Consider the following 27806-nt stretch of genomic DNA (forward strand, 5'->3'; position numbering starts at 1 on the left):
GTTTTCTTATTTACTTGCTTACACTAAAAACTTATTAGTGTAAGCCACAGGCCTTAACCAGACATTCACCTATGCAAAATTAAGAGAAAATATATCAACTCTATATAATTATGAACTGTGCACTTTTACATACCATCCCCCACCTCAACAACCCAAGGTTATAGCTTAATAACTAACATGCTTTTGTCCAGCCTTTTTTCTCTTTTACATTGAAATGTCTATGTTTCTTAAAGCTAAAATAGAAAAAAAAGACACCTGTTTAGTACTTTTATCAAATACAAGAACATCTGAAATTGCTTTATTATATATCATGCAATTTATATCATGAAACGTTTTATACAACTATTGTTGTTGTCTTTCAGCTTTTCCCGGTTAGGGGTTGCCACAGCGGAACTCCAGTTAGCTAATGATTGGCAGTAGATTTTCACAAACGCCGAGGTGCCAGCTCGACATTCAACCTTCAACGAAGGCATGCCCATTTATGCACGTCTTTCGAACGTCCACCCAATCACGGGAGGTCTTTCAAACGTCCACCCAATCACGGGGAGGAGACATGCAGACTCCACACAGAAGGCACTCCAGCACTCCAGCCAAGAATTGAACGGAAGAACCTCTTGCTGTGAGGCAACAACGCTACCGCTGCACCACTGTGGATTGTTTTATACAACTATTAAGAACAAAAATTGTTTTACTTATTTTTTTTTTCTTCCCTTCCCACTAGTATCCTTCCAAACATTAATGACATGAAATATGGCATATGGTTTTCAGTCCCAGACAAGTTTAACACAGTCAAAAGTCCAATCATCAATAGGACTGATGCTTTATAATCTCACATTTATTCACAAATTTCAGTGTTGCTGGTCTTCTTGTGCATCCATTTTCCAACTCCAGGTTTCAGCTCAAGTCCAAGGTACTCCTAATTCCTCTAATCAACTGCTGCGCTTTTTTTTCTGTCTGTCAAGCATTTTCCTTTAGAACAGTGGAAATGTTTCACAGGGAAAGTTTGTACATAAGCCTTATTATCAGAATTAGAAGCACAGTCCCCTTCTGTTTGATGGTTCACATTTTGTTGGACAAACTATTCTTCCTTTGCCTGTTCTGAATCAAAAATTAATTTTATCCTCCAAGAACAGATACTCTGAAGACAGCTGGATTCAGCAGTTTGAATCTCACACCTTCCTCTTGACACTCCCTGACTGCTAGCATAAATGTGCTTCTCTTCTGCCTGATATACAGTGAATTATCAATCATTTTCTACAAATGCTCTAAAGTCTCCAATTTTTTATACTTTGCTCTTCTGCCATAGTTTTGTTAGGATCAACTCTCTCTGCTGGTATGATTGAATCTTTGGCTGCTTTCACATGGCCAAGTTTGGAGCATACACATGATTTCCCTTTCAATTAACAAATTCTGCTGTAGAATACCAGTTCAGTTGTTTATTTGTCATTTCATAAAACTTCTTTATTTATTTACTTACTGACATTTCATTATCAAGAAAGTCTGACTGGGTAGAAGCCCACTTTCAGCAGAGGCCCAGGAAGAAAAGCTCTAAATTATTACAAAACATTATTAATATGGTATGTTCCTTCCAGATTATCTGGTGCAGCAGATTTCTCTAAGTGTTCTGTCCTTTAACTGTACCATTTTTTGCAGCAGCTCTTCTTGAGAAGTCTCATACTTAGTCTGCCTTTTCTTCATTTCATCCTCTGATTTTTGCAGTTTTAACAAGATGCATACTCAACCACTGAACAATGGATGAAAAAAAATCACCTAGCACTTAATGCCTCTAAAACCAAATTAATGGTATTTACTCCCTCTAAAGTTACCTCTTTCAGTACAAACACATTCTCTATCACTAGCCACAACAACACATCTCTGGAGTTGGTGTCAGAGGCCAAATTACTAGGAGTCTAAATTGACAGTCAGCTTAAATTCAATTCCCACCTTCAACTAAATATCAAAAAACCCCATCAAAAATTAGGCATGCTCTACCGACAAAATCGTTATCTCACACCCTCCACTAAAATTACTCTCGCTACCTCATTTCTTATCCCCTCCCTTCTCTATGGAGCCCCACTCCTAACTAACCTACAATCTTCCCTTAAAACACAACTTTTCTCTTGCTACAACAAAATCGCCAAGTTCGCTACCAGCCATAAGTCCTCCACCCACCACTGTTCTTCTCTCCACAAACTAAAATGGCTAGAACTATCCAATCATCTCACCTACACTCAACTTACTCTTGCAAATAAACTCATTTTCAACCCTTCCCTCTGTCCCTCCCTTTCCTTTGCCTTTAAAATGCACCTACCTGACGGAGTACTAAGGTCTAAAAACCAAAACCTAATAGAATTGTACAAACCAACTCGTCCCCCAGGTAAAACTCTCCTCTACTATGGTCTAGCACGTCTCTGGAACTCCCTACCACCATCTATTCGTACCACCTCTAACTGCTTTATATTCAAAAAATCTCTTCACTCACATCTAGTATCCCAGTGGGAATGCTCCTGCTCCCACCCCACATAATTTACATTGGCAATTTCCATTTTTCTTTTCTCTACCCCTCTTTACACTGGCAAATTCCATTTTACTTTCTCTCCTAACTCATACATCCTTCCCTTGTACTTACTAAGCTATTTACAAAGAATGTATTAGAATGTACCTCAAGTGCAAGCTTCCTAAGATGTAATGGCTTCTCAGTATTTATACTGTAATGTTCCTTTTTTACTAGTCTGTATCATCTGTAATGTTCTTCAGTAGTCTGTACTATTTGTAATGTTTTGATCTAGTCTGCAACATTTGTAAAAATTGTACTTAAAACCTATTGTAACCTTGCTTGTTTTTGGAGATTTTCTCCCCGGGACTACATTGAAAACGGGTTCATCTTGGCCCAATGGACTATCCTGGTAAACCAACTGCAAATAAATAAATAAATTATCAGTTCATCTGAATAGCTGTTTAAAGATTCTACCATTTTTTCAGCCTTCTGAGTTAATGTACTACTTTGATATTTAATTTATTTTTATCAGCTCTGAACAAATTTGATTTATTTTTTCTTCTAGATTACTGGAAGCCATATCTTGCACCAAAACTGGAGCTTGAGCTGCCTTTTGCTGAACAGCTGCAGGATTCTTCCAAGTCACTGTTTTTTCTTTACCAGTTTGCTGGCATCTAGGCATGTACTCAATAGCCAGTAACTGAAAACTGGCCGAGTTACTGACCCTTAGCTCTCAGTTTCTTTTTTTACACTGTGACAGCTAAATTAAGCTGCTGATTCAGCCATCATGGAAGTGCCATGCTATCCAGTCAATATTAAAACCGATTTAACTATCCATACTACCACTAGCTAAACAACACAACCCCCCTCCCCTCCAACCCACACCTTCAACTAGTAATCTCCTCACTGCCTTCTCTTTTTCTCCTGTATCTACCTCCAACATAAAAAACTTTTAACTAAACTTAAGCCCACCAAATTAGCAGCAGACAACCTCCCAAGTGAATACCTACAAATCGCAGCTGATGCTCTGGCCTACCCAGTATCCATCTTGATTAACCAATATCTGTCAGAAAGTTACGTTCCCACACTGTGGAAAGTATCACATATAATTCCCCTCCACAAAGGCTGCCCCTCCACAGAACTAACTAATTACCACCCCATAGCTATTCTTTCTCCACTCTCCAAAATACTAGAGAGATGCATACACTCTCAGGTCTCAGACTACCTCCTTACTAACAACCTCCTTTCCAATACTCAGCATGGTTTCCGACCAAACTATAGCACCACCACTGCCTTACTCTCCTTTACTAACACTATCCTTCAGCAAAAAAACAATGGCCATCTCTCCTCTGCTACTTTCCTAGACCTATCTAAAGCATTTGACATGGTCCCACACAAACAACTCATCTCTGCCCTCAATAACCTATCCTTCTCTCAGTCAGTCACCAACTGGTTTCAGAGTTACCTGTCTGATCGCCAACAATCCATTGTATGGCAGAATGACACATCTCCCCAACTACCTGTCTCCATAGGGGTTCCCCAAGGATCCATCCTTGGACCCCTATTCTGCTCTCTTTTCACCAATAATCTAGCCTCTGCCACCAAACATGGCACACTCATACAATACGCAGATGACTCAACCATCATCTGCTCAGCCCAGTCCCTACCCAAACTGCAAAAAGTCACGCAGGAAGCCTTTTCCTCTGTTGAAAATTGGTCTATCCAATGCCCAATTAATACTCAACCCAAACAAAACTAAACTATTCATCTTCCAACCCACCAAACATACTCAAAACAACTCTCACTTTAGCATCACAGCAAAAGACCACACCACTATATACCCATCTGAACACACCAAACTGTTAGGAGTGGAAATAAACAATAAACTAAAATTTGACATTCATATATCCATGACCATAAAAAAAGTCCACAAAAAACTAGAAGCGTTATACAGAAATGAGCAACTTCTCACCAAAGCTGCAAAGATTTCAATAGCAAATTCCCACCTTATCTCCACCCTACTTTATGCCTCTCCAATATATACCAAGCTAAAGCAATGCGATCTAAACAAGCTATAGACCTGCTACAACAAAATTGCCAAATTCGCCACAGGGGCGCATCCTACCGTAGTCACCACTCTCTCTCACTTGCTGAACTGGGCTGGCTTGAACTCCCTCACCTCCTTCAATGGCATCAACTCTCACTTGCTCACAAACTAGTAAACCATCCACTAAATGTCCCATCCCTCCAGAATCTACTCCAACCCTATCGCACCACCAGACCACTAAGATCGAGCAACAAAAATCACTTGCAGATCTCTAAAGCCAATAACTCTGCTGGTGAAGCACTATTCTCTTGCGCCATAGCCAAATTATGGAACTCCCTCCCACCCACAATTACCTCCGTACCATCATGCACCCACTTCAAAACTTTACTAAAAGCACACCTGAAACATGCTGGCTATGCCCTTGCAACTCCCACTCTAATATCATCCAACCACTACCTTTCTTTCCACCCCACTAACTACCTTGATTATAGCAAGCTCAGATGCTCATAAGCCTAGTCCTTATTATACAGCAGGAACTTCTTATTGTAACATATGTTAATGTCTGTTATGTACTTCGCAGATATAGATTCTAGTTGTCTACTAATGTACTATGTTCTCTTCATCTGTAAATATGTTTGTAATTAATTGCTATGTTAAATTGTTAATCGCTATGTAATCCAATGTAACTACTGTCTGTTTATTTTAACTGTGGAGTTTTTCTCCCCGGGCCCTCGCTGAAAATGGACCCAAGTCCAGTCAGACACTCCCGGTCAACAAATGTAAATTAATTAATTAATTAATTAATTAATTAATTAATTAATTAATTAAATTAATGAACTCTGTTCCTTAAACAAAGGAGTTAAACATGCATATTACAGTCTCATTAAGATCAGGAATTATCTAGTGACTGTATTGTTTTAGTTTCACTACAAATCTTAACGACTGGACCAATGACGTCATATTATGTACTGCAGTCAACGTTTTTAAACAAATGTACATCCCTGTTACTTTGTAATGTGCCAATGTCCTCATCAAGTTCAATTTCCATTACAGAACCCTACAGTGCCCATTTTTAAGACAGAATTAGGTTTCTGATTGCTAACAGTTCTCAGTTCTGTATTTTTAATCTCAGTAATCTTTTTCATCTCCCTTTTTGATGGTTTGTCTTTGTTATAGTTTTCATAACCACTATCAACACTAAAAAAGCAACGCTTTCACATTTTTAGTAAATGCTCTTTGACAGCAATAACAAAAGCAACTCTATATAGAGGTTAAATTCTATTCAAAACAGAAGACTTGGCACATTAAAGTTATTTTGCACTAGCAATTTCATACATTTCCAAAATATATACTTCCAAGAACATCATACTGAACTATTACATCTCCAACATAAGCCTCTTTTCTATGGGTCATTTTTTTTTCAAATTTCATAGGGGTATACAAAAATTATAACTTTCTCAATTTAATTTCATATTTGGGATGGATACATATTTTACATTTATACTGCACTGTTTTCTCAAACCTAATACTGCTTTATATGCTTTACTAATTGTTTCCACTCTACCATTTTTGTTCTGTCCTCAGTTATAAAATCTACTATTTGTGGTTTAACAAAATTACTATTCAACCCCTGCATATCTTTGTTGAACTTTAGACCTGCATTTCCAAGTTGATCTAAGTTCAATAACCCAACAGTTTGTCTAGTTACATCCCATTTTACTACTCCATCTCCTTTTATCATCTGAATCAAAATTCTCAGTTCTTTCTTTGTTCTGTGTCTTTCTTATTACCATATACTATACTTAGTAAAACTCACTGGTACTATTCTGTATATTCTATTTTTTTTTGAAGGTTTAACTTATTTTAGCATTAAAAAACATGCTCAGTACTTTTATGGGCATAAGGCTGTAACTAATGCTCTTTATATTACTTTCCTAAATATCCCTAAATGCCCACATGTGATCGGTCATAACCTTCAAGCACTATGTGCTTCAATATTCCAAAGAAAATTATCCAATTCTTTTTCCATATTTTTCCACATCTGATCTCTCTGTTGATATATATATATATATATATATATATATGTATATACGCACATACATACACATGTGTGTGTGTGTGTATATATATATATATATATATATATATATATATATATATATATATATATATTTAAAAGCTTGGCCTACATAAAAAAATTGTGTCTTATTGTCAATGTCCACAAATATATATATATATATAAATAAAAGCTTGGCCTACATAACAGAATTGTGTTTTATTGTCAATGTCCACAAAAATGTCCACTGTCATACCTTGCTTACAATCTGCTGAGTAATTTTTTCTCATATTGCTTTAGTGGCTTTCTCAACATCACGTTTCACCCAAATTCCCCCATTATCTCCACTTGTCAAGACCTCAAAAAAGGAGAAGCTCTGAAGTCATGTGTTAGGGCATAATTCATTACCAGATCTGTTGCTTCATTTGTTTTACCTCCTGCTATACAACCCAAATATTTCAATTTCTAAAATATAATTTTATATGACATTAAACATCAACAATCATTATGCACTCATGTCTCCAATCTTTTAGACTGGTACAGCTTTATGTACATAAAAGTATTCTCTTTCTCTACAAAAAGATATTTCCTCCATCTGGTATGTCTACAGTAATCACTACAAGTCTCAGCTGCTTTCTCAGTCTCAAGTTAGGATTATTTACTCTATGTGCTCTATTTTAATATCAGCAATAAAATGTCCAGTTAACCTGTTGAGGCACTTTATCATAAAGTATTGATAGTCGTTCACTTCATCTTATTCTGGTACTGGTGCAAACCTGAAGTTGTCACTGTGTGACCTATCCTGACGTTCTGCCGTTTTCTGAGCCTTTGTTAATATTTTAATTGCCGATTCACCATTTTTCATTTTCAGCAGTTTGCATATCAGTTATTTCCTCTGAATGCCTAGTTAAAGCATCATCTATTTTCCACAGCCTTCTGTTATTTATCCCTATACATTCCAACAGGGATCCATTTATCTTGAAAATATCAGAGTGCACTTGGCCAATCTTTCTCTCTTGGATAACTGATGTTTTCTCCTTCAGCTGCCATTACCATCTGCTTTTCCCATGATTGCTCCACCATACTGCTTTCAGTCTGCTTTGGAGTTGCTCTCACTTTTACTTCACTTTTACTCTTCTTTGTTGAGCTACTAGAGAGCAGAAACATCAGTTAACAACAACCTCAATGTCTTTCAGAATGTCCCATACTGGCCAACTTAAGGTGTTGGCAGATGTCACAAGATTTTACCGTTTATTGTTGACATGATTGCAAGGTTTTACTTCTGTTCTCATCTTGTAACAGTGTTTTGGAAATAAACCTGAACTTGAGCTACCAATTTCTGCTAACAATTTAGAAAAGACTGCAAGCTTTTACTATTTTAAACTGTTCTCAGCCCAAAACTCTGTTTATAGTCGCTTACATTTTTGCCACCATCTTAGAATTTCCCAAAAATAAGGCTATTGGATATAAAGGGGAGAGGGTGAGTTTGAGAGTTTAACTATCTGAATGGAAAAGCAGGGGTACACCCTAAAGTAACAAAAGACTATGATAAGTGAGCAGGTTTTGGCTGTAGGGAAGGTGCAGGTGTTACAAGGAGTGTGTGTGTGTGTGTGTGTGTGTGTGTGTGTGTGTGTGTGTGTGTGTGTGTGTGTGTGCGCGCGCGCGTGTGTTATTGGGGTTGGTTTAAGGCAGGCGATAAGGATGATAATTGTAAGGTGCTGGAATGGTTAATAATAATGGAGGGAGATGAGTTAGGCTATGAAGATGAAGTTAGGACAGTTCTCCTGAGATACTAAGGAAATGTGTTTCTACTTGGAGGAAAAAGTAATTACTGGTTAAGGAAGGCAGAGGAAATACTAGAAGATGGGGCAGGAATGTGAAGGAACTTAGAGGTGGAGTTAAGTAAGCAGGGGAAAAAGGCCAGGACCTTATATGTTTTGTGGGAAACCTGAGAAGTAGGAGAATATAGAAATGTTTTTGAAGTAGCTAGATCTTGGAAGGCTATAAACAGTACAGTACAAGAGGGGGAGGAATAAATACTATTATGTGATTTAAGGGTGTGTGATCTACAGACAAGAATGATCATGTGAGAAAAAATGGCAGAACAAGACTATTTTTCCCCTGGGAAAAAAATTGCTGTTCCGTTTGTTCGATATTTTGTTTAGATATTATTGGTACAATGAAACAGCGTTCGCTGTCTTCATCGTACGATAATACAGACACTTTATCTTTTGTGTTAGAGGTTAAGGGTGAAGTAGTACATTTGATGGATCTTGAGGTTCATATTTATAAACAGAAGAAATGATTTCATAATAATATGCATAGGAAAAATACATTTATTAATCATCTACAGTACATGTTTTAATAGTCAATATCCTGGTTATATGAAGTAAAACACCATCAGAGGACAATTTATTACATTACGCAGAACCATTACTATTGATTATTTTTTTTATGAAGAAGCCAGTTGCTTGAATTCAGTTTTTGAAGAAAGAAGATATTGTGACTGGAAAATTAACTGTATCACTACTGAAGTGGCTAATAATATAGATAGCAAGTTCCAAAATATTTTATTAATTGGTATCATTCCTTAAGCAGTTGTCCCTAATGACAGTATTTATTAGTCTGGCATTCCCAATTCCTATTAGTAATGATGCTAATAGTCAAAGGAGTATTATTTTAAACAACTGGAAAATAATTTCTGGAAATCAAGATCTAGTGAAAGTAGTTGGAAGAACTCCACAAAGTTTTATTAAAAAAAAAAAAAAAAAAAAAAAAAAAAAAGATTATTTTTTTTTTTTATTCAAGTACTGAATCTGTACCTTTTACAGGTAAGGAGCCTTTTGGTGCCTACATATGTAAGGCTTGAAATTTAACAGTGGATATAGCACTGTCCTGAAACATACTATGGAAGAGGTTTTCACTAAAGGTTGATTTAATTGTAAATAGATTGATGGTGTTTATTTAGAAACCTGTCTTTCCTGTGAGATTTCCTATGTAGGTAAGGCATCAGAATGCTCTTACAGAGAATACACATAACACATGTTGGCTTTATTAAAAGAGTGATGCAACTAACACTTTAGCTAAACACAAATGATGTTGTAAGGATGTATTTTCTTTTTTTTTTAAGCTTAAAACAGATTTTGAGATGGGTGATTTAAATGCTATGCTTGAAGTCAAGGAGGTTAAATGACAACTTTGGCTAGCAGCTAATAAACCTCCAGGGCTACATGAATCTATTAATATTAAATGTACTTTTGAGTGCACAAAACATTTAATATGTTTTATGTGTGTTACAGGATTCTTTTTTATGTATTGTTATGCATTAGATGGATTACCTTTTCATAAGTTATATTTGAGTGTATAATTAGTGTGTCAGTTGACCAAGGTTACATGATTATACAACATTATAAATATGGGCAATAGTTCAGTAGTCAAACTGTTCTAAAGAATTTCTTTTCAGTGAATAAAGAATAGAAAACACTTAACTCTGTATTTTGAGTTTGGAGGTTGTTTCATTCAAGTCTTGTGGTTCGGTTTTGAGTTTTAGTTTCTTACACTCTGGCATTTGCTGTGATTTTTTTTAGTGTTTACTGGTGGTTGCATATTACAGAAAAGGAGACTTCCATCACAACACAGATTTCCATACATCACTTCCCAAATTATTAAAAACTAAGCGGCCCACTGAATTACATACTCAGTATGCAATCATCAATACCCAGTCCATTCTGCCCATTAATACTGTCCCTCCCCAAAACAGCTATAGTAACCAACTACAAACCAAATTTCAACTCCAGTCCTATAACCAAAATTCTGGACAAATTAACCTAAAGGCAAATATACGAATATACTCAAAAATGTGACATAAACCTATCATAGCTCCCATCTCACCTACATACACTAACAGCACTATATGTAGGCTACTTCTTGTTCTTCAGGGTTTGATTTCCCCAATTTCCTTGTGCCTGTGTTCCTCTGTACAGACCACTTACACATACAGTGCTCTCTGGCTAGGTCTGAAAAAGGTCCATGTGGATCAGTGCTCTACCCTTGTTAATAAATACAAATAACCAAATCTATAGCAATATGGAAAATAGACTACTCAGCAGTGCCATATTCCTGCATATTAAACATGCCTTTGAAATTGTGGACCACCAGCTACTACCTCAACAGCTGATAAATCACCCTCGGTCAGATAAATAAATAATAAACCAACAGCTAAGTAAAATTGGTTTTGCTCTCGCAAATACCAATAGCATGCAGATAATGTTATGTTTACAAGAGAAGATGAATCACCCAGTACATTAAATATGCAGTTACAAGTGGATATGCAGAGATATGGAATTGAGTCAGTTATGTTAATACTCTAATTATTAATACCCAAAAGCCTGCTGATATGACATTAGGAACTCAGAAAGGACACACACAAGCTCAGCCTATACATGTTAAGTTAAACTACAATGGTATCCGGGGATTAGATAATGTATGCCTTTGGCAGAAATGTAGAACAGAATGACAAGATTCTAAATCAATTAAAAGTATACTATAAAATCTCACACCTGCTTATGACTGCACTTGAGTATAAACGTCCAAAAATGTCTTCATTCTGCATCTCAAGTATGATCTACTTCTAAGCTGCCTAAATTCCCAACAGCATGTTGCTTCCCTTCAAATCCAAATATTTATCATAAGAGGAAATACCACTGTAATACCATGCAGAAAAGCAAATTGTTACCAGTTAACATGAAAACACATTTTTTTCACTTAATATACTAACCTACAACCTATTAAATGAAAGCTATTGTCCACTTTTAAAAAAACACAGTACTAATCAGAAGCCCCCAGTAAAATCTAAGATGCGAAGATATCCTCTACAGCTACAAAAAATTCAATTATGGTAACAATAGAAACAGCCTTCTACAAAACTGCCCCCGCAGCATAATATACCAGACAAAATACAAAAAGTTAGCAAACTACCTATTTTTCGAAAACTCCTGAAAGCACACCTCACTAACAAATATACTTGCGACAGGGAATTTGTGCCTAAATTACATTACTAAATAATAGATTATACTCAACAATGTGCAACCATAATGATACACACTTGCAGCTAAGCAACCAGTGTAAATAAACAATGCAAATATCCTTCTATGTATGATTTTGTAAATAACATTCATATAAAAGAAACAATTATAGCAGTTATTGAATGGTAATGATATTAATAAATGTTGAATTAAATATGCAAATATTACCCATGCAAATGTACTAATACTACATCATTAACTGAAAATTGCAAAAGTTAGTTGTAATTAGTGTGAATGCAATTGTTGGTTGTTGGCTTGAAATATAACTCAGGAGGTAATCCGTTTGTGAATGTTTTTTTTTTTTTTAATAAAAGTTATTACTGCCTCTTGGCCTGGGATGAGGAGGAAAACAGTGCTTGGACAAGTACACTTACCTGGAGGTTACCTGGATGAAGTTAAATATTTTACTTATTTTACATTTGTTGACCAGGATAGTCCAACTGGATTAATATCCACTGTCAGTGGAAGCCCGGGTAGAAAAGCTCCAAGGTAGACATATAAGTAATAACAAAGAAGACGTATTACAGATGAGATATTTACAAATGACAAACAGACATGAAATAGACAATATACTTACATGCATTCATGTCACTGCAAAGACAAAAAGAAAACAATAAATTGATTCAATGCAATGCTTCGTTCTTGATGAAAAGAAAGTCCTGTGTTTTGCTCTCACAAAAATAAAGTGAACTCTGGGTAAACAAAGAAAACCAAACATATGAAGGGAGATGGGCTTTATAGTAAAACTAACTAAAAATAAATATCGAAATGTAGCCTTTAAGGAGTGGACTTCCCAAATAGTCTTGGTTAAGGTGGGAGTAGGGTTACCACCTGTCCCACTCTGCGAGGGACAGTCCCTCTTTGGGCAGTTGTGTCCTGCCAAAAAATATTAAAAATGGCAAATATCCTGAGATTGTAGGACATAATTATGTCCCATATGTTATGTAATAGTTGCATAAAATAATTATTTCTGTATCTAAAATACCTAAATGTTACAAGAAACAGAATAAGCAACTAAATCGCTACAAGAATAAGCTTTTATTTAGGCAAAAAAGTAAAATTCTATCCTTTGTACTGACCGTGGGTATGTGTCGGCCTGTAAAATCTGATGTGTGTTCTGAAAATGTCCCACCTTGGTCGTTTGAAAAGGTGGCAACCCTAGGTGGGAGTAGAGAACAATGCAAGATACGTAACCCCGAAAAAAAGTAAAGATGGTAAGAAAAACATAGAGAAGGAGTTACGTAAAGAAGGTACACAGACAAGACAACAATGGAAAACAATGTCTGGCTGAAAATGGTACTACAACTAATATGCTTCTCAAGGGAACAGTGATTTGCCACTCCTGAAGAACACAGGTATAATGTTATCTCCCTCTGAATTCATCATCCTTCAGTGTACGCTTTCTTTAGCATTCAAATCCATGCACAGGAATACTGCTACAGGAAGGATGAAACACAATGGATAGTATTGATTAGAAGGAATGTTAAGGACTCAAGGAGGTTGCCCACAGAGTGAAGGGGTAGGGGCAGTAGGGCAGTAAAAAATCAAAATGCAAACAAAGTGGAGAAGAAGGAAAGTAAGATGCTCTGAATGGGGTTGCAGCTGGCTACTGCAGTACAGCAGAGGCCATATGAGCTATAATTAAGTTATCAAAATGAAACTACAATCAACAGCCAAAACAAGAAATAGAATAGTATAACGATGGAATTAGGAAGAAGGTCCCAAACCGGCACAGCCAGGAACAGAGAAGGAGTTGGCTATCTCACAAAAACAGTAGTGTGAATATAAAGAGGGAAAACAATATTATGAAGAACAAAATAAGTGAAACACAATACTTCAGACAAATAATACTGAGACGAGAACAGCAGCAGTGAAGACACAAAGACAAAGAATACTTCAGACAAACAATACTGAGACGAGAACAGCAGCAGTGAAGAAACAAAGACAAAGAATACTTCAGACAAACAATACTGAGAAGGGAACAGCAGCAGTGAAGACACAAAGACAAAGAATACTTCAGACAAACAATACTGAGAAGAGAACAGCAGCAGTGAAGACACAAAGACAAAGAATACTTCAGACAAACAATACTGAGAAGAGAACAGCAGCAGTGAAGACACAAAGACAAAGAATACTTCAGACAAACAATACTGAGAAGAGAACAGCAGCAGTGAAGACACAAAGACAAAGAATACTTCAGACAAACAATACTGAGAAGAGAACAGCAGCAGTGAAGATACAAAGACAAAGGAGGAAGTGAACAGTAGATGTGAGGCAGGCAAATAACAGCTACTAACACAGGATGGGTAATACTATTAAGAGGAAATGAGGAAAAATACAAGAAATGTCGAAGCTGAGGGGGTAGAGTAGAAGGATGGCAGAAAGAAGTATAGGGGAGAAAACAAGGAGATGTAGAAGCCTATAGAGTCAGCATAAACTATTTATAGAGAGCTTTCCCAAAGAGATACGGTGATGTTAAAAATTGAGACATTACTATAATGGTGGAGAAAGACAAGGGATATGTGTGTGACATTTACACATGTAATAAATGCAAAACAGCAATATTTAACAGATAAGCATTATACTACATACTGTGGCTGCAACATTAATGTTACATTATGCTTTACTGAATGTTCCATTTATGTAGAAAAGCCACACCGGCCTTACTTCCTCAAATATGTCTCCAATCAAAAAGAGTAAGCAGAGGAGTAGGCTATGTATAACTCATGGTGAGACCTGCTACTAGCTCTTTGGATTCAGTCTTTGTAGAGAAGAAAAATATGTTCTCCTTCTAGTCAAAATGGGTGCTAGAGAGCTTCGGCCAACAACTGGAATAAGAAAAAAAAACATTGAAAACCTCCATTTCTGTCACTATTAGAAAAGAATTCCACTAAAACTCGGTCATCATTCTCGTGTGTTGGAAATCTCAATACTTCTCCCAGATAGGGTTATGGATTGTGTCAAAATTGGCAACAATACCTCAGTATTTCACAAAACCCTCCCTCACTTCATTATTTTGCAGTTCAAACTAAATATACTCCATGATACAAACAGACACAACTCTTTCCTAACCCAAACTTCAGAGAAATAAGATAGCATCATGCTGGCCAGCTGCAAAATGCTTCAAATCATATATCCATAAATACTGTATGCTGCACCAAATTACAAATGAACTCCAGCGATTAACCTTACAGCTACAATAAAGTGTTGTTTTACATGTCAACAAATCTTAGGCAGGACTACTCTGCTAAAAATATAAATTCAAGACTCTGTAATGACTAAGTGCCAAAGGACATCAAGGTTAGCAACCCTAGCATCTACACTTCCTTATTTTCCTCCAATTTATACATGCACATCTGCTCTAAGAAAGGTAAACGCATAGCCAACCTGGCACGCAGTCACATTTTCTACTTTGCAAGAGTGTTGTGCTTTCAGGCAGCCATTATGGCCCAAGACCTGCCTGAAAGAATGGTAGTATTTGTTAATACTCTTACTACCATTGTTTATACTGTATAGTTGTGGTATATTTAAAATGCATAGATTGTTATCTACTAGTTTTATCTTCCCCCATAGGCATGTTTTTTGTAATCTTAATTTTAAATAAAGCCTGTCACATCTGAAAAAGAACACATACACATCATTCCTTGGTAGACGGTATTCAGGGGAGAGAGTATGTGTGTGTGTGTGTGTGTGTGTGTGTGTGTGTGTATATATATATATATATATATATATATATATATATATATATATATATATATATACACACACACACACATACGTATATATATATATATATATATATATATATATATATATATATATATATATACATACATACACACACACACACACACACATTCTATCGACTACTTTATTCCCGGACTACCTGAAGAACTGCTCACATACACACCACAGATAAATTGAAAATATTTGTTTTAACAGGAGGGACTGCACCCATACTACCCACCTGAAACTAAATGTGCTAACTCCAAGGATGCACCACTATGGAGATAAATTAAATATTTTTCATAGCAAGGCAAAGTATCCACGTCATATGCTAGCTACTGCAATCTTAGAATTAGAATACATAGCACTGAGCCTAAAGAAGGAGTGCAAATCAGCAAAGCCCCCATAAGAAACATACTGGTTTAGTATAACAGTCAGCAAAGCCCCCATAAGAAACATACTGGTTTAATATAGCAGTCAGCTACATGGGCAGTTGACAAGCTGTACTTGCTTTGCAGACATTCTCTGCTTTAATAGCCAACATGTAACTTGCATTCAAGCTAACCAATATGCAATGCACCACAGTGTTTTATTACAGTACATTTTTAAACTTAAACAAAGCAATAGCACCTAAGAATACTGTGCATTCTTCCATGTACATAAGATAAGCTGTTCATTTTATTCTATCAACAGCCATCATCATTTCACTTAACTGATCTTGAATATGTGACTAGGAAAAGGGAAATTTGGTTTGCTCTTCTGCACTTCCTGTGAGAGTAGTAAGGTAAGAAGGGCAAACCAAATGTCCCTTTCCCTAGTTATATATTCCACTTTTATCTGGGGGACACCCAAGTGTTCTCAGGCATCTGTGAGATACTATCCCTCCAGCATGCCCTGAATCAAACAACTCCAACATGAAAGAAGCCTTCTAGGCAAGTCAAGCTAAACACAACAGAATGGAAACAAAGCAATACAAATTTTATAAGACACCTGACCCACCTGAATTCTCACCTAAACTCCACAATTTGTTTCTATTTGGCATAAAAAACTGACTGCTCTACAGTCATTCATTGTTTTTTAAAAGGCATCTGCAGAATAAACACTACTTAAAGCATTTAGTAAAATAACCTGATGTCTTCAACAGTAACAGTAAATCTTGTTTTGCAAGTTTACCTAACTATCCAGAATGTCTGACCAATAAATCGGCAGATAAAGGTTTCAGGGCAGTGCATCTTTTTCACCTTCTGCCATGCTGAACATGATGTCTCCTGCTACTAGACTGGAGCTCAATCATTCCCCAAGTAGGGGGGACAGCCCCAACATTAAGAATCCATTAGACTCTCTAAGGTAGGAGCCATTTGAAGGGGGTTGTTATTCTGTCAGGCACAAGGCAGTGTGCGTGCTTGCTGGCTTCCCACAACTGAGGACATTATGAACATCCCAACTCCCCTCCTTCACTGCTGATGTGGGCAGGACTGCTTATACTCTATGACCTTCACACCAGCCAAGAGTTCACGACCTAGAGCTGTGAGAGTGGCTGGCCAGAACCACTGATTCTTACTTCCCATGAAGTGAACGCCTATCCTCCCCCATCTGCTTCATAAAGCTCCCAAGCCACTAACTGAACTCCAATTGCTTGGTTTGTATCTCTTTACTACAATGCAAGCAAACCAGTTTTAATCCATTTTGCTTGAAAACAGAATGTCTTGCCTGGTCAACGGTTTGCCCAGACTACCCCAAGGTAATATTTTGGTTTACATACTTAGTGTTATAATTGTTTCATCTGTTACAATACATTTAATGTAGTCTTAAATCACTAATGACTACTCTTACTGTTTAAAGAGATCTCTTTATACATTATTTGTACAACTCGATGTGGCTGAAAAGCTGAAATAGTCCCTTGTCACCCAGTCCACTTAATTGCTTAAAATAAGTAGCAAATATTGTCCATCACAACAAAAAAGCACTAATTCTACTCTAACATTCTCCAAGATCAGAGTTTCTCATCCTGACAATGAAATTTAACACAGAAACCTTATAAACAAAATCTCATTTTTGCTGTATTTTTTTTTATTTTGTTTTTTTTTCAGTAACTTCCTACAGGTCTTGAGCAAAGATGAAGAGGAAGACAAGGAATTAGTAGTAAACCCTGCACATCGTCAATAAATAATATCTCCATTATCAGATATCAGTTTGACACCTCAAAGACTGCCAATTCCACTCTAATCAGTTTGTCAATCTAATGTTCCTCCATTCTCACCACTTCTGAAAAAGACACCCACAACATTCAAATTCTTCCATTAAAAGTAAGTGACTCTTCTACTACATTAATAAGGCAACCAACTTTTTTTCTCTCTGTTTTTTTTTTTTTTTTTTTTAAGAAAAAATACTATGTCTCAGATTTGAAAGTGCTGTTTCTTATAACAGCCACTTCACACTAAGCATCAGAGGTCTTGTCCAGAGGAGGCCAAAAGCAAAACACCACCTGCAAACTACATACCACCTCCAGGTCTCCAAACCAGACACCCACCAAACCCAAATAAACCTTCATGCAGAGGTGCAAGGCTACAAAACTAGTTCAATTGTCATGGTCTGGTTTGAATCCACACTGGTGTTCCTAAAGCCAAGGGTCAACTGTTGCATGAAATCTCCTCTCCAGCACTGCTGTAGATGCTTTTCTGATGCCACTGAGAAGTAAGACCAATATGATCTCCTTAGAGGCTTTTCTGAGGACACTGAGAAGTATGATCAATATGATCGCCTTACAGAACACACACACCGTTTCCCATTCTTAAAATGGTTAAATCTCCTCCAGTTCACCTTCACACAACAATAAAAAGAAGTACTAAATAGTACTCCAAACCTATCCAGTATCTTCTACACGTCCTTCTGATGTCATCCATACCCATAACCTTACCACAACAGAGGTCTCTGATTCAGTGATTTATAACTACCAAGATTCGTATGCCTCGATCAATCACCAATTTTATTTCAAACACAGACTCCTGATAAGAAGATATGCCCATTAGGTTACGCCCCTCAAAATATTCCTTCCACTTTCCATTCTCACATCAGTATGGCCACTCCCTCTAGTAAACATGCATCAGTTTTGTCAGAAAAAAGGCGCAATACAGCAAACTCAAAATATAACAGTTTGATAACATAAGGTGTGTGATGCAATACACCACACTATGAACTAAAAGCTCAGCTTACAATCTAGCAAAGCTTCTTCCAAAGACAGCCGAGTTTAGATGTTAAACCTCAACTTTCACTACAACCCTGCTCCTACCCAAAAGTAAAGAATTCATAGGTGTTTACTAGGCTAACGACCACAAGGGCTTTTTTAAGTCTAGTCATGCATCCCAAATCTTTGACAAGTTCTGATGTCTTTGATAAGTGTAAGCATTAGCCTGTGAGATGAATCATTTACAGATGATCTGTTTCCATTAGAGACACAGGTGCCAAACCAGGGATGAATTTTTGGTTTTCCATCCAATTGTCCAAACTGCACTTGAATTGGGGTAGGGAGGAACTCTGCTTCACATGGATGGGGAGCCTGTTCCATAGATGGGTTAATCTCTGGGATACACACCTATCTCTCCAGCAGGTCCTATTTATATCACAGGCAAGGTTTAAGACTTTAGAATTGGTAATTCTGGTACCGTTTGTTTTACGGATATGCAGGAGGCCCATCAGAGTGGGGTCTGACAATGCCCTGTATGTCGGGCATCGATCTCCCCTCAAAAGCCTGTAGGAGACAGAATACAGAGATAGGGCCTGCATAGGACATATTACTTACTCCCTGTATTCTTTTAGTAAGAAACCACTGTGGACGTTCCAATTGTTGGACATGCCTGGTTAGGTACATACCAAAGGGGACAATGTACTCAGCGATTGGTCTGATGATTGCCGAATTCAGTGGAGCAATGGACTTCTGGTTCTGCTTAAAATAAAACATATTAATGTTTACATATTGTTCTTTTCTTTTAATTTCCCACAGTACAGGCATTGCAGTGGTTCAGTGATCAAGGTTTATACCTCGTATCCTTAAGTGGAGTATCATGCATCTCCCTGTGTCAGTGGGGTATTTCTCTCCCAGTTCCCCAGCTTCTTCCACATCCCAAAAACATTACTCTGAACTGTCCATATACAATTCATTTTCCATTCCCTTTGTCGCCTGAGTTCTGATTAAAGAGAAGAAGAGACCCTTTGTTCACTTACCCAGTTAAACAAGAAATATAAAATAGCTAAACCTACTTTTATTTAACCACGTCACTTCTGGGGAAAAATACATGACAATAACATTAGAGAAAGCCCATCCAGTTATCAGATACTCAACATAAACAGCTGCATACAACAGAGTAATAAATGGGATAAAACTGTCTGCCCAACTTCATGTTGTTGTTTTACATAGTTGAACCAGCATAAAATGATCTGCTAAAAACAAGTACTGCAGTTATTATATGCTTACAAAATATTACATCACTTTGTTGACTATTACCTTTTTAGAGCTTCAATAAATTCCATGCTGAAGCTTTCATCCCAGCCACAATCCAAAAGAAATCTAAACTCGTCTACCTGCAACAGGTAACAGAGGGCTGACTCATCATGCACCCCTGAGATGGCAGTCAGCTTGATGATGGAAGTCATGATGAGATTAACTAGTGATCAGCAAAATGGCACTAAAAAGATAATACAATAAATACAGATATATTACACAGTGAAGTGAACCATATAAAGAAACATATATACAATTAAATAATCCATACTAAATCAGCAAATGTAAAACATTTTAATTCAATTAAAAAGAATGCGTGAACAAAAAAATCTATCTACCCTTTTAAATTTATTAATAAATTACAAAATGCAGGAGACGCTACGAGGACTAAACTCAACTCTTAAACTATGTACCAAAACCGCTTATCACAAAAAAGTATTGTACTATTCATCGTTTTATTCATTGTCAACGTATTTGTAATTCTAATAACACAAATGTTTTTGTACGTTAAAATTATTATAACAAAGTAACAGTAAAACTAATACAAGGAAACCTCGGTGACTGTTACAACTTGTTAAGTCTGTACTATACAAACAAGGAAGAAGAGCCTATCAAGAGCGTTAAAGAAGACAAAAATAAAACAAATTATAGGAAAAATAAATGCGTATGCGTTGGTGTAATTAAATCGTGAAGGCGAAATCCTATTAATTTGTTTTTCTTAACGTTTAAATAATTTCCATTTTCTCTCCTATTAAGAAAAGAATTAACCCTAGCGTGAGTTTCGTACTTTCCATAAAGTTGAAGTTTCATACTGACAAGAGGGTCCTTCTCAGAACTAAACCCATTCTGAATAACTCATACGCGACCCCCCCCCAAAAAAAAAATATATATATATATATATATATATATTTTCAGTTCAACGCAGTCTAGCCTTTTGAACAGGCATTGAATTGATAGGAGAAAATATATCCAGCTGCTAGCCTCATGGTTCTGTTTTTAATCTCTACGGATTATTCGTGTTTACTCTTTTTTTTTCCAATATCTGCAATGGGAAGGATTTACACTTTCTACTGATTCTCTGTTAAATTATATGATAGTAGTTTACCTGGTAGCAATATGCGACTGCCGTCTACAAGTTGTAGACTACAACTAAATTACTTTAAAACAGTTGATAACGTTTCTATTTTAGCTTGTATAACTACAGTCAATAGATATGCTCTCATGTTTTAAACTGTTTTGCTAATACTGGTTTCTAAACAAACAACCCCAGGGCTGTGTAGTGGGAAGAAGTATATCGCAAATGATGTTCAGAACACGTGAAACACAGATGGGCATTTCCTACATTAAAACACACTTTAATTTTAAAATTTAAATTAAAAGAACATAACGCTGCTGCTCCTAGTTTTCAAACCCAAAGAATGCGCGGCGGCAAAGGGACAGGATATACATGATAACCACAGACTCGAATGTTTATTTCCAGAGACACACCATTAAAAACGGTCTTTAAGCGATCGCTTTGGGGTATATTATCAACATAACTCATAACGTCCAACAGTTACTGCAGTGCATTACAATAAAAGATAAACTAGCCATAATCTCTTTTACAGACAGGCCATGTTGGAAAACAAGGGTGAAAGGTGGTTAGGAAGAGCCAATTATTCCAAGGGAAATGCTTTTTCACAACATAAATTTAAATAATCGTTTACCTAACAAATATACTATATTAACTTAACCTATCAGTTTTAATATTTGTAATGGTTTTAGCGGTTCCTGTTTGACTGTCAACACTAAAGATTAACGGTTATTACAAAGTTACTCACCCATGTCATAAAATGGTCTATACCAATGACCTCGCGACTACGTCCTTCATACAAGAGAAGCTTGTAGTAGTTAGTTGGTTGGGTTTAAAATTATTCAGGAATCACTGTAGTAAAGGTAATTTACAATATTTTCTTCTTACGTTCCTGGTTTTAGATACACAGTGTACTTTATACATAGTTTATTTTATGTGGGCTTTATGGTTATCTGTTACACATTTTTTTTTTTCAAATCTGAACTTGAAGATCTTATTGTGAATTGCTTTACTTCCATGTGTTATACATTCATGTGATTTAAAATAGAATTGTAAAGGACTAGTGGCTATTAATGAAGAAGTGACAGATGCAATATATCTGGTTGTCATTTCGTTGAAATGTAAATCCGTTGACATAAAATGTATTATTTAAACCTGTATTAAGTACAGTAGGTGCCAGAAGTTGCTGTTGGACCAAGACCTGACTTTTCAACCACACATTCATAGGTACTTAGGCTGTTGATCTGGAGAATCTGTAGTAGCCTAGCCATGCATTCCCAGTGAATTTCTAGTCATTGTAGTTTAGTAACAAGGCCTTTGTATTTCGCTGAAGTTTTGTATAACACCGGAGTCGTATTGTATGAAAATCCTGTGTGTAAAAAGTATGAATAAGCGTAAGCTTGGAGCAAGTATTTATGTGGGGCAAGGTCGCAAAACTGGGGTCTATCTTCGTTTCTCATCCATCCAGGTTGCCCTTGAATAAAGTAAAAAGCTATTTAACTGTACAGGGAGTTGAAGGTTGGTTCCAGAGAACTGGTATTCTCTGTGAGGCATATCTGTTCCTCCAGCATGTTCTAATTAATTTGCAGTAGATACTGACATTTGTAGATTTGGTGTTTCTGCTTGGAGACTGTGGTCTGTAGATCTGGTGTTTCTGCCTGGAGACTGTGGTCTGTAGATCTGGTGTTTCTGCCTGGAGACTGTGGTCTGTAGATCTGGTGTTTCTGCCTGGAGACTGTGGTCTGTAGATCTGGTGTTTCTGCCTGGAGACTGTGGTCTGTAGATCTGGTGTTTCTGCCTGGAGACTGTGGTCTGTAGATCTGGTGTTTCTGCCCAGGGGTGTTGGAAGCTGCTAAAGACTGTTGGGGTGAAAGGCAAAGGGGGCACTTAGTAATCCAAAATAGCAGGTTTTTACTGTCTACTGCCATAACAAAAACATATCCATGACACAAGCTGTATGTAGTGTAAATATTTCATAATCTTTCAGTCAGAGGTTGTTGCTAGCACTGTGAGGACATTTGACCTCCCTATTCTCGCACTGCACATCAGCTTATTTCATGAGTTATATTTGGAATGACTGCACACATTTCATAGAAAAGTCCAAATAAAGCTAAAGTAGCATCTGCATGGTATGTGTTCCAGTAGCCATATACTCAGAAGTTAGAGAGGAAAGCTCAGTAGTGCTGTACTGTTGTCACACAGAGAAACCACTACAGAAGAGTGATGGGAAGCTGTTAAAACACTTTTTTCAGTTGGCTTTTAGAAAAAAAAAGTCTAAATTAAGTGCTGCTTCCCCATGCTCTTTTGTGGTGACCAGGGATTGCTGTTAATGCTGTAGTGTGTGACTAGAGTTTAACAGCAGTAAGAGGTATTTAATAAAAGCTTGTTTAGCACTTTTCTGACATTGTAAGGGTTCTTGACAAGCATGCTTTTCCACAAATTCAGAGCATAATCATAGTGAATCGTACAATACAAGTCATTATCTTTCAAAAATAAGCCATAAAATGCATCAGAGTACAACTAGAACCTAGCAGCATCCGCAAGTCAGGTTGAAGATGTGGAGTTTGACACGGACTTATTAAGGGTTTTGGCCCTGTACCCCACCCCCCACCCCGTTCTACAACTGGCCCCTCTCAGAGCTGTGCAATGAAGGTTCCTATAGCTTGTGTTTGTGGGGGTTGGAAACGGTGAGATTATTATACCCCTTGCAGTCAAACCTCAGAAGTATGCACAAAAGATCACTAACTTGTTTGACACTGGGGTGGGTTTGGTCATTATTTCTCAAAATTTCCTCACAGTTAAACCTCAGAGGTATGCCCATTAGATCACTGTGGCTTTTGTGGGACTGTGACTGTGTGCTGATTATTTCTTAATTTTTTACACAGTCCTACCTCACAGGTATGCAGACAACATCACTGTAGCCTGTTTAGGAGTCGTGTACTGTATAGGAGCAACAGGCTGGAATAAGTGACTGTGAGAAAAAAGAAATGTCAATTGCACGTCAGAAGTGTATATTCAGGGAGCTAACTTTGGGAAGTAGGGGTAAGGTGACATACTGTGAATATACTTCTTGGAGCAACAAGTTAAAACCTGTTGTAGTGTTCTGATTGTCAGATGGTTATACGTATGGTAGCTGTCTTTTAGGAGCGGAGGCTGAGACAGGCCATGAAATATGACTGAGGCCATTTATTCATTTTTGCTTTTGACAGGGAGATAAATACTATTTTAAGATGATTTATAGATCTTGGCAGGCATTTATCTCAGTTTATTGGAAACTACTTTTTTGTTAACTTTGATCATTAAGCCTTGGCCACAACTTCTTCCTTGAAAAAAAAAGACTGAATTTCTTTAGTTAGTAATGAGTTTTGTCCATGTCATAATGGTAACAAATGGCTGGGGAAAAAAAACTGTAAAACATGCTGCACGGCATCTAGAATGTCATTGCCGCCGAGGCCAAAGCAGCTTCCAGACGTTCGTCTTAATTCTGTTATTTTCTCCATGGTTATTACGCTGCAGTCTTTTCTATTTAGGAGTGGTAAAAGCATGCAAGAAGAAAATGAAGAGTAACAATGAATTTCTTTCTCTAGTCATGTTTTAATCAGGCTATATTTGCCTCAAAATGCTAAGAAAAAAAACCCTACCATTCAGCTCTGAGCATTTAGGCCTTTGGTGTAATTTGATTATTTCCTCCTCATTTGTTATGCTGTAATCATGGACATTTAGGATATATTGAAACTATGCAGGAAAAATCTCAAGGGTATAACGAGAAAAGTGGGGGCACTCCGGGGGGGGGGGCAGTATACAGCATGGGGACCCATGTAGTCCTTTTCCAAGGATTTAATTTCACCAAAAGCCAGAGTCATAATATGCAGCACTGCCAGGAACTTTCCTTTAAGTACACCACACAGCGTATGTGGTAAGGTAAAGTCGATAACAAACTATATGAAAGACGGAGCCCACTTGGTACAAGTTGCAGAGGTCTCATCAGCAAGTATGAAAATGGCTCTGTCCTGGGACCTTTTGGTATTTAATTCTCAGATCACCAAGTGGAGAGACATGCCCTCCGGCACAAACTTTTTAAGTCACTCTATGATACACTCCCCTAACACCCTTGGTGTTTAAAAATGAGCTCAAATGAAATGATGAAATGCTAAAACGTGTAGTGTCACTTTTGATAGAAAACCCCTTCCCTTGTCATATTGTATAGCCAGCACACCAATACAAAATGAAATTTTTGCCGTGAACCTGGAAACTTGGACTGAAAGCTCCCTCACGTTTGACCATCATATGGCAATAGTTGTCAGGAAATCCTTTATCTAGCCCACTTGATTGCCAATTTATCTAGCCCACTTGATTGCCAAGGGAAGATCAACACAGTTTAAGAGTTGATCATTCCCTTATAGTTAGCATTGATCAGGCCAATTATCAAGTACGACACCTCACTTTGGGAGGTATCTCGCTAAACACATCAAACAATTAGAAGGACCTCAGAGGCTCCTAAACAATAAAATGACAGGTTAAAGTCCCTGAGCTATAAAGAGAGTGGAAATTCTTTGCCTTTAGTTAACGTCTCAGACTTTTCAGGAGAGATCTATTTTTCTTGGTGCATAATTAGAGACCCAGTTGTCCTGGGCCTCCTGTTTTCTCCACAAGTCCAGTATTTTCACCAATATTAGAAACTGGGACCTAAATCTTCACCAACAGATAAATATAGCACAGTAGAGAGGTATGCTTGTAAGTCAGCACCTCCCAATCCTTTGGAATAAACTTCCCCTACATGTTGAGAGGTACAGTTCACTATGCTACTGCAAATTTAAACTAGTGACTGGTTTAGTATGCATAAATGTGCTGTGAGTTCTACTGGTATGTCCCTTCTGGAGAAAGGTGGTGCTGCCTGAAGGAGGGTACTAGCAAGGTGTGAGTGGTAATAAGATTTGTTTGTCTTGGAACATCTATGAATCAAACTGTTTTTATTGCTAATGCTCCTAGCTTGTCAGGACATATGTGCGTACACTTGTAATGATTTTGAATAGCATAAAGCAGGTGTAAGAGAATGAATGAATAATTCATTAATTACAGTAAAATGATTGCTATGTTGTCAGTTCAGCTCTAGTGAAATGTACCTCTCTAGGAATTTCTACCTAAAACAAGATATTAGACAGGAGAGGTGTGATAAGAGACCTAGGGACTTGAATGGATAGTAACCTCTCCTTCGACAACCACATTGCTAAAGTGGTCAGAAAATCCGGCGATATTAGAGCCTCATTGCGTTTTGCGCAGAAGTGGGTGTGTCGCGAATGATTGACGACCAGGTGTACATATGTAATGAGCCATGATTGACATGGCATTCAAATAATGCAAACAAATGGACTTTTTTTTTTTTTTTGCTAAAAATAAAAGCACACTCTTGAATTTTAGTTGTTTGTTACATTTTGAAGTGTTTCAGATACAAAAATAATAGCTTTTTTGCTAAAAGTCCACTCTTTTTAGAATTTTAGTTGGTTGTTAAGCAGCGATTCAAATGCAAAAATAATAGCTTTAGTCGACTAATAAAGGGAACTTGAGAAAAAAAGGACACTTGCCATTTTCATATCCCCCTCCCCGACAAGGACACACCTGCCCAAATAAGGGACTGCCCAGCCTAAAGGAAAACTTGTGGTAATCCTAGATCAGAGCCAGCAAACGGTGACTATATAAAATTGTACAGCATGTTACAAAACAAACCGGTTTCGGGCCAAAGCACAGCCTTCTTCAGTGTAAAGAAAAGTTAATGAAAGAGAATGGCTGTAAATATATACATATATAAACACATCCAGCCAGGTGGGAACAAGCCACCCAGTCTAATTATCATTTCTTTTCTTTTTGCATTTATATGGAGTTGCCATTGGATTTTAGCAGCCTATTACCAGAAATCATATCAATGATGATAAAGTTATTTGCTGGTGGGTGATGTGTTTGTAGTGTGTTTTGTGTAAGTGTTTTTTTGTTTTTTTTTTTTGTTTTGCTGGTGGTGGGATCACAATAATTTGAGGTCTGGTTGTCCAACGGTGTCAACATATGCAAGCACCACAGCAATAATTTTTATTTAATAAATACGCATTTCTTTGTTTATATTAAAATAAGAAACAAACAATTGTTCTCAAAGACAACACAAGACATGTACTAAACGCCGGACAGTGTATTAGGATTCTTCGAGGGATTACATATTTTTTAGTGCCCGATTTATGAAACAGCACGGGGGTGGGTTTTCGGTGGGGCTTGCCACTGCGCATCTGGTGAGGCCCTCAAGTACAATATCGCCGAAAATCCTTCTACATGGCCCACCTTATGGCCCACCTTATCACAAAGGGGTTTGCATCTAGGAATAAGAAGTTCTGGCACCCCTCTACTCATCACTCATTAGACCCGTTATTGAATATAATGCCCCGTTCAGGATGTACCTAACAAAACATCTGCAACAACTGGAGAGGCCTCAAAACTACCTCACAAAGAGGATAACGGGCCTTAAACAGATGCCCTGTGCCACAAGGCTAAAAAAACTCAAACTGTACTCTGTTGCATAGTGGCTACTCAGGGGTGATCTCTGCCTGACATACAAGGCTATGTCAAACCCCGACTTGCTAGAAATGCTCCACCTAAGGAAAACCCAATCCACCAGAGCTACACGCTCAAGGGGCATAAACCTGACATCAGCAGTAAACAGGACTTAGAGGGACAGATTCGTGTCCCAGAGACTCGCCTTACTCTGGAATAAGGTCCCCATATATGTGAGGCAGAGCTCCTTATTAGCGCTCTTCAAGAGCAATCTTGATGAGTGGATGGGAAA

At 37.3% G+C, this 27806-nt stretch overlaps 2 protein-coding genes across 3 annotated transcripts in view; one reads left to right on the top strand and one right to left on the bottom strand.

Annotated features, from left to right (window-relative positions):
• The window catches only part of CPSF2 (cleavage and polyadenylation specific factor 2), an 806201-nt gene extending 784648 nt beyond the window's left edge, over nucleotides 1–21553 (bottom strand). Inside the window, exons 1-2 of one of the 2 annotated variants that reach the window (XM_044074658.1) lie at nucleotides 21397–21553; nucleotides 19989–20092 (exon numbers count right to left, since the gene is read on the bottom strand). In XM_044074658.1, coding sequence (XP_043930593.1) covers nucleotides 19989–20020 — 32 coding nt within the window. In that variant the 5' untranslated portion in view covers nucleotides 20021–20092; nucleotides 21397–21553. Of the gene's footprint in view, nucleotides 1–19911; nucleotides 20093–21396 lie in introns of both variants that reach the window. The other variant, XM_044074655.1, reaches the window with a different exon arrangement.
• A 180-nt stretch (nucleotides 21554–21733) lies between these two features.
• NDUFB1 (NADH:ubiquinone oxidoreductase subunit B1) overlaps nucleotides 21734–27806 on the top strand; it is a 111577-nt gene continuing 105504 nt past the window's right edge. Inside the window, exon 1 of the mRNA XM_044074659.1 lies at nucleotides 21734–21843. Within this exon, the coding sequence (XP_043930594.1) occupies nucleotides 21741–21843 (103 nt within the window). The 5' untranslated portion in view covers nucleotides 21734–21740. The remainder of the gene's footprint in view (nucleotides 21844–27806) is intronic.

The sequence above is a fragment of the Protopterus annectens genome, chromosome 6.part0 (genome assembly GCF_019279795.1).
Source record: "Protopterus annectens isolate FY-2018-M chromosome 6.part0, PAN1.0, whole genome shotgun sequence".
Classification (NCBI taxonomy): Eukaryota; Metazoa; Chordata; order Ceratodontiformes; family Protopteridae; genus Protopterus; species Protopterus annectens.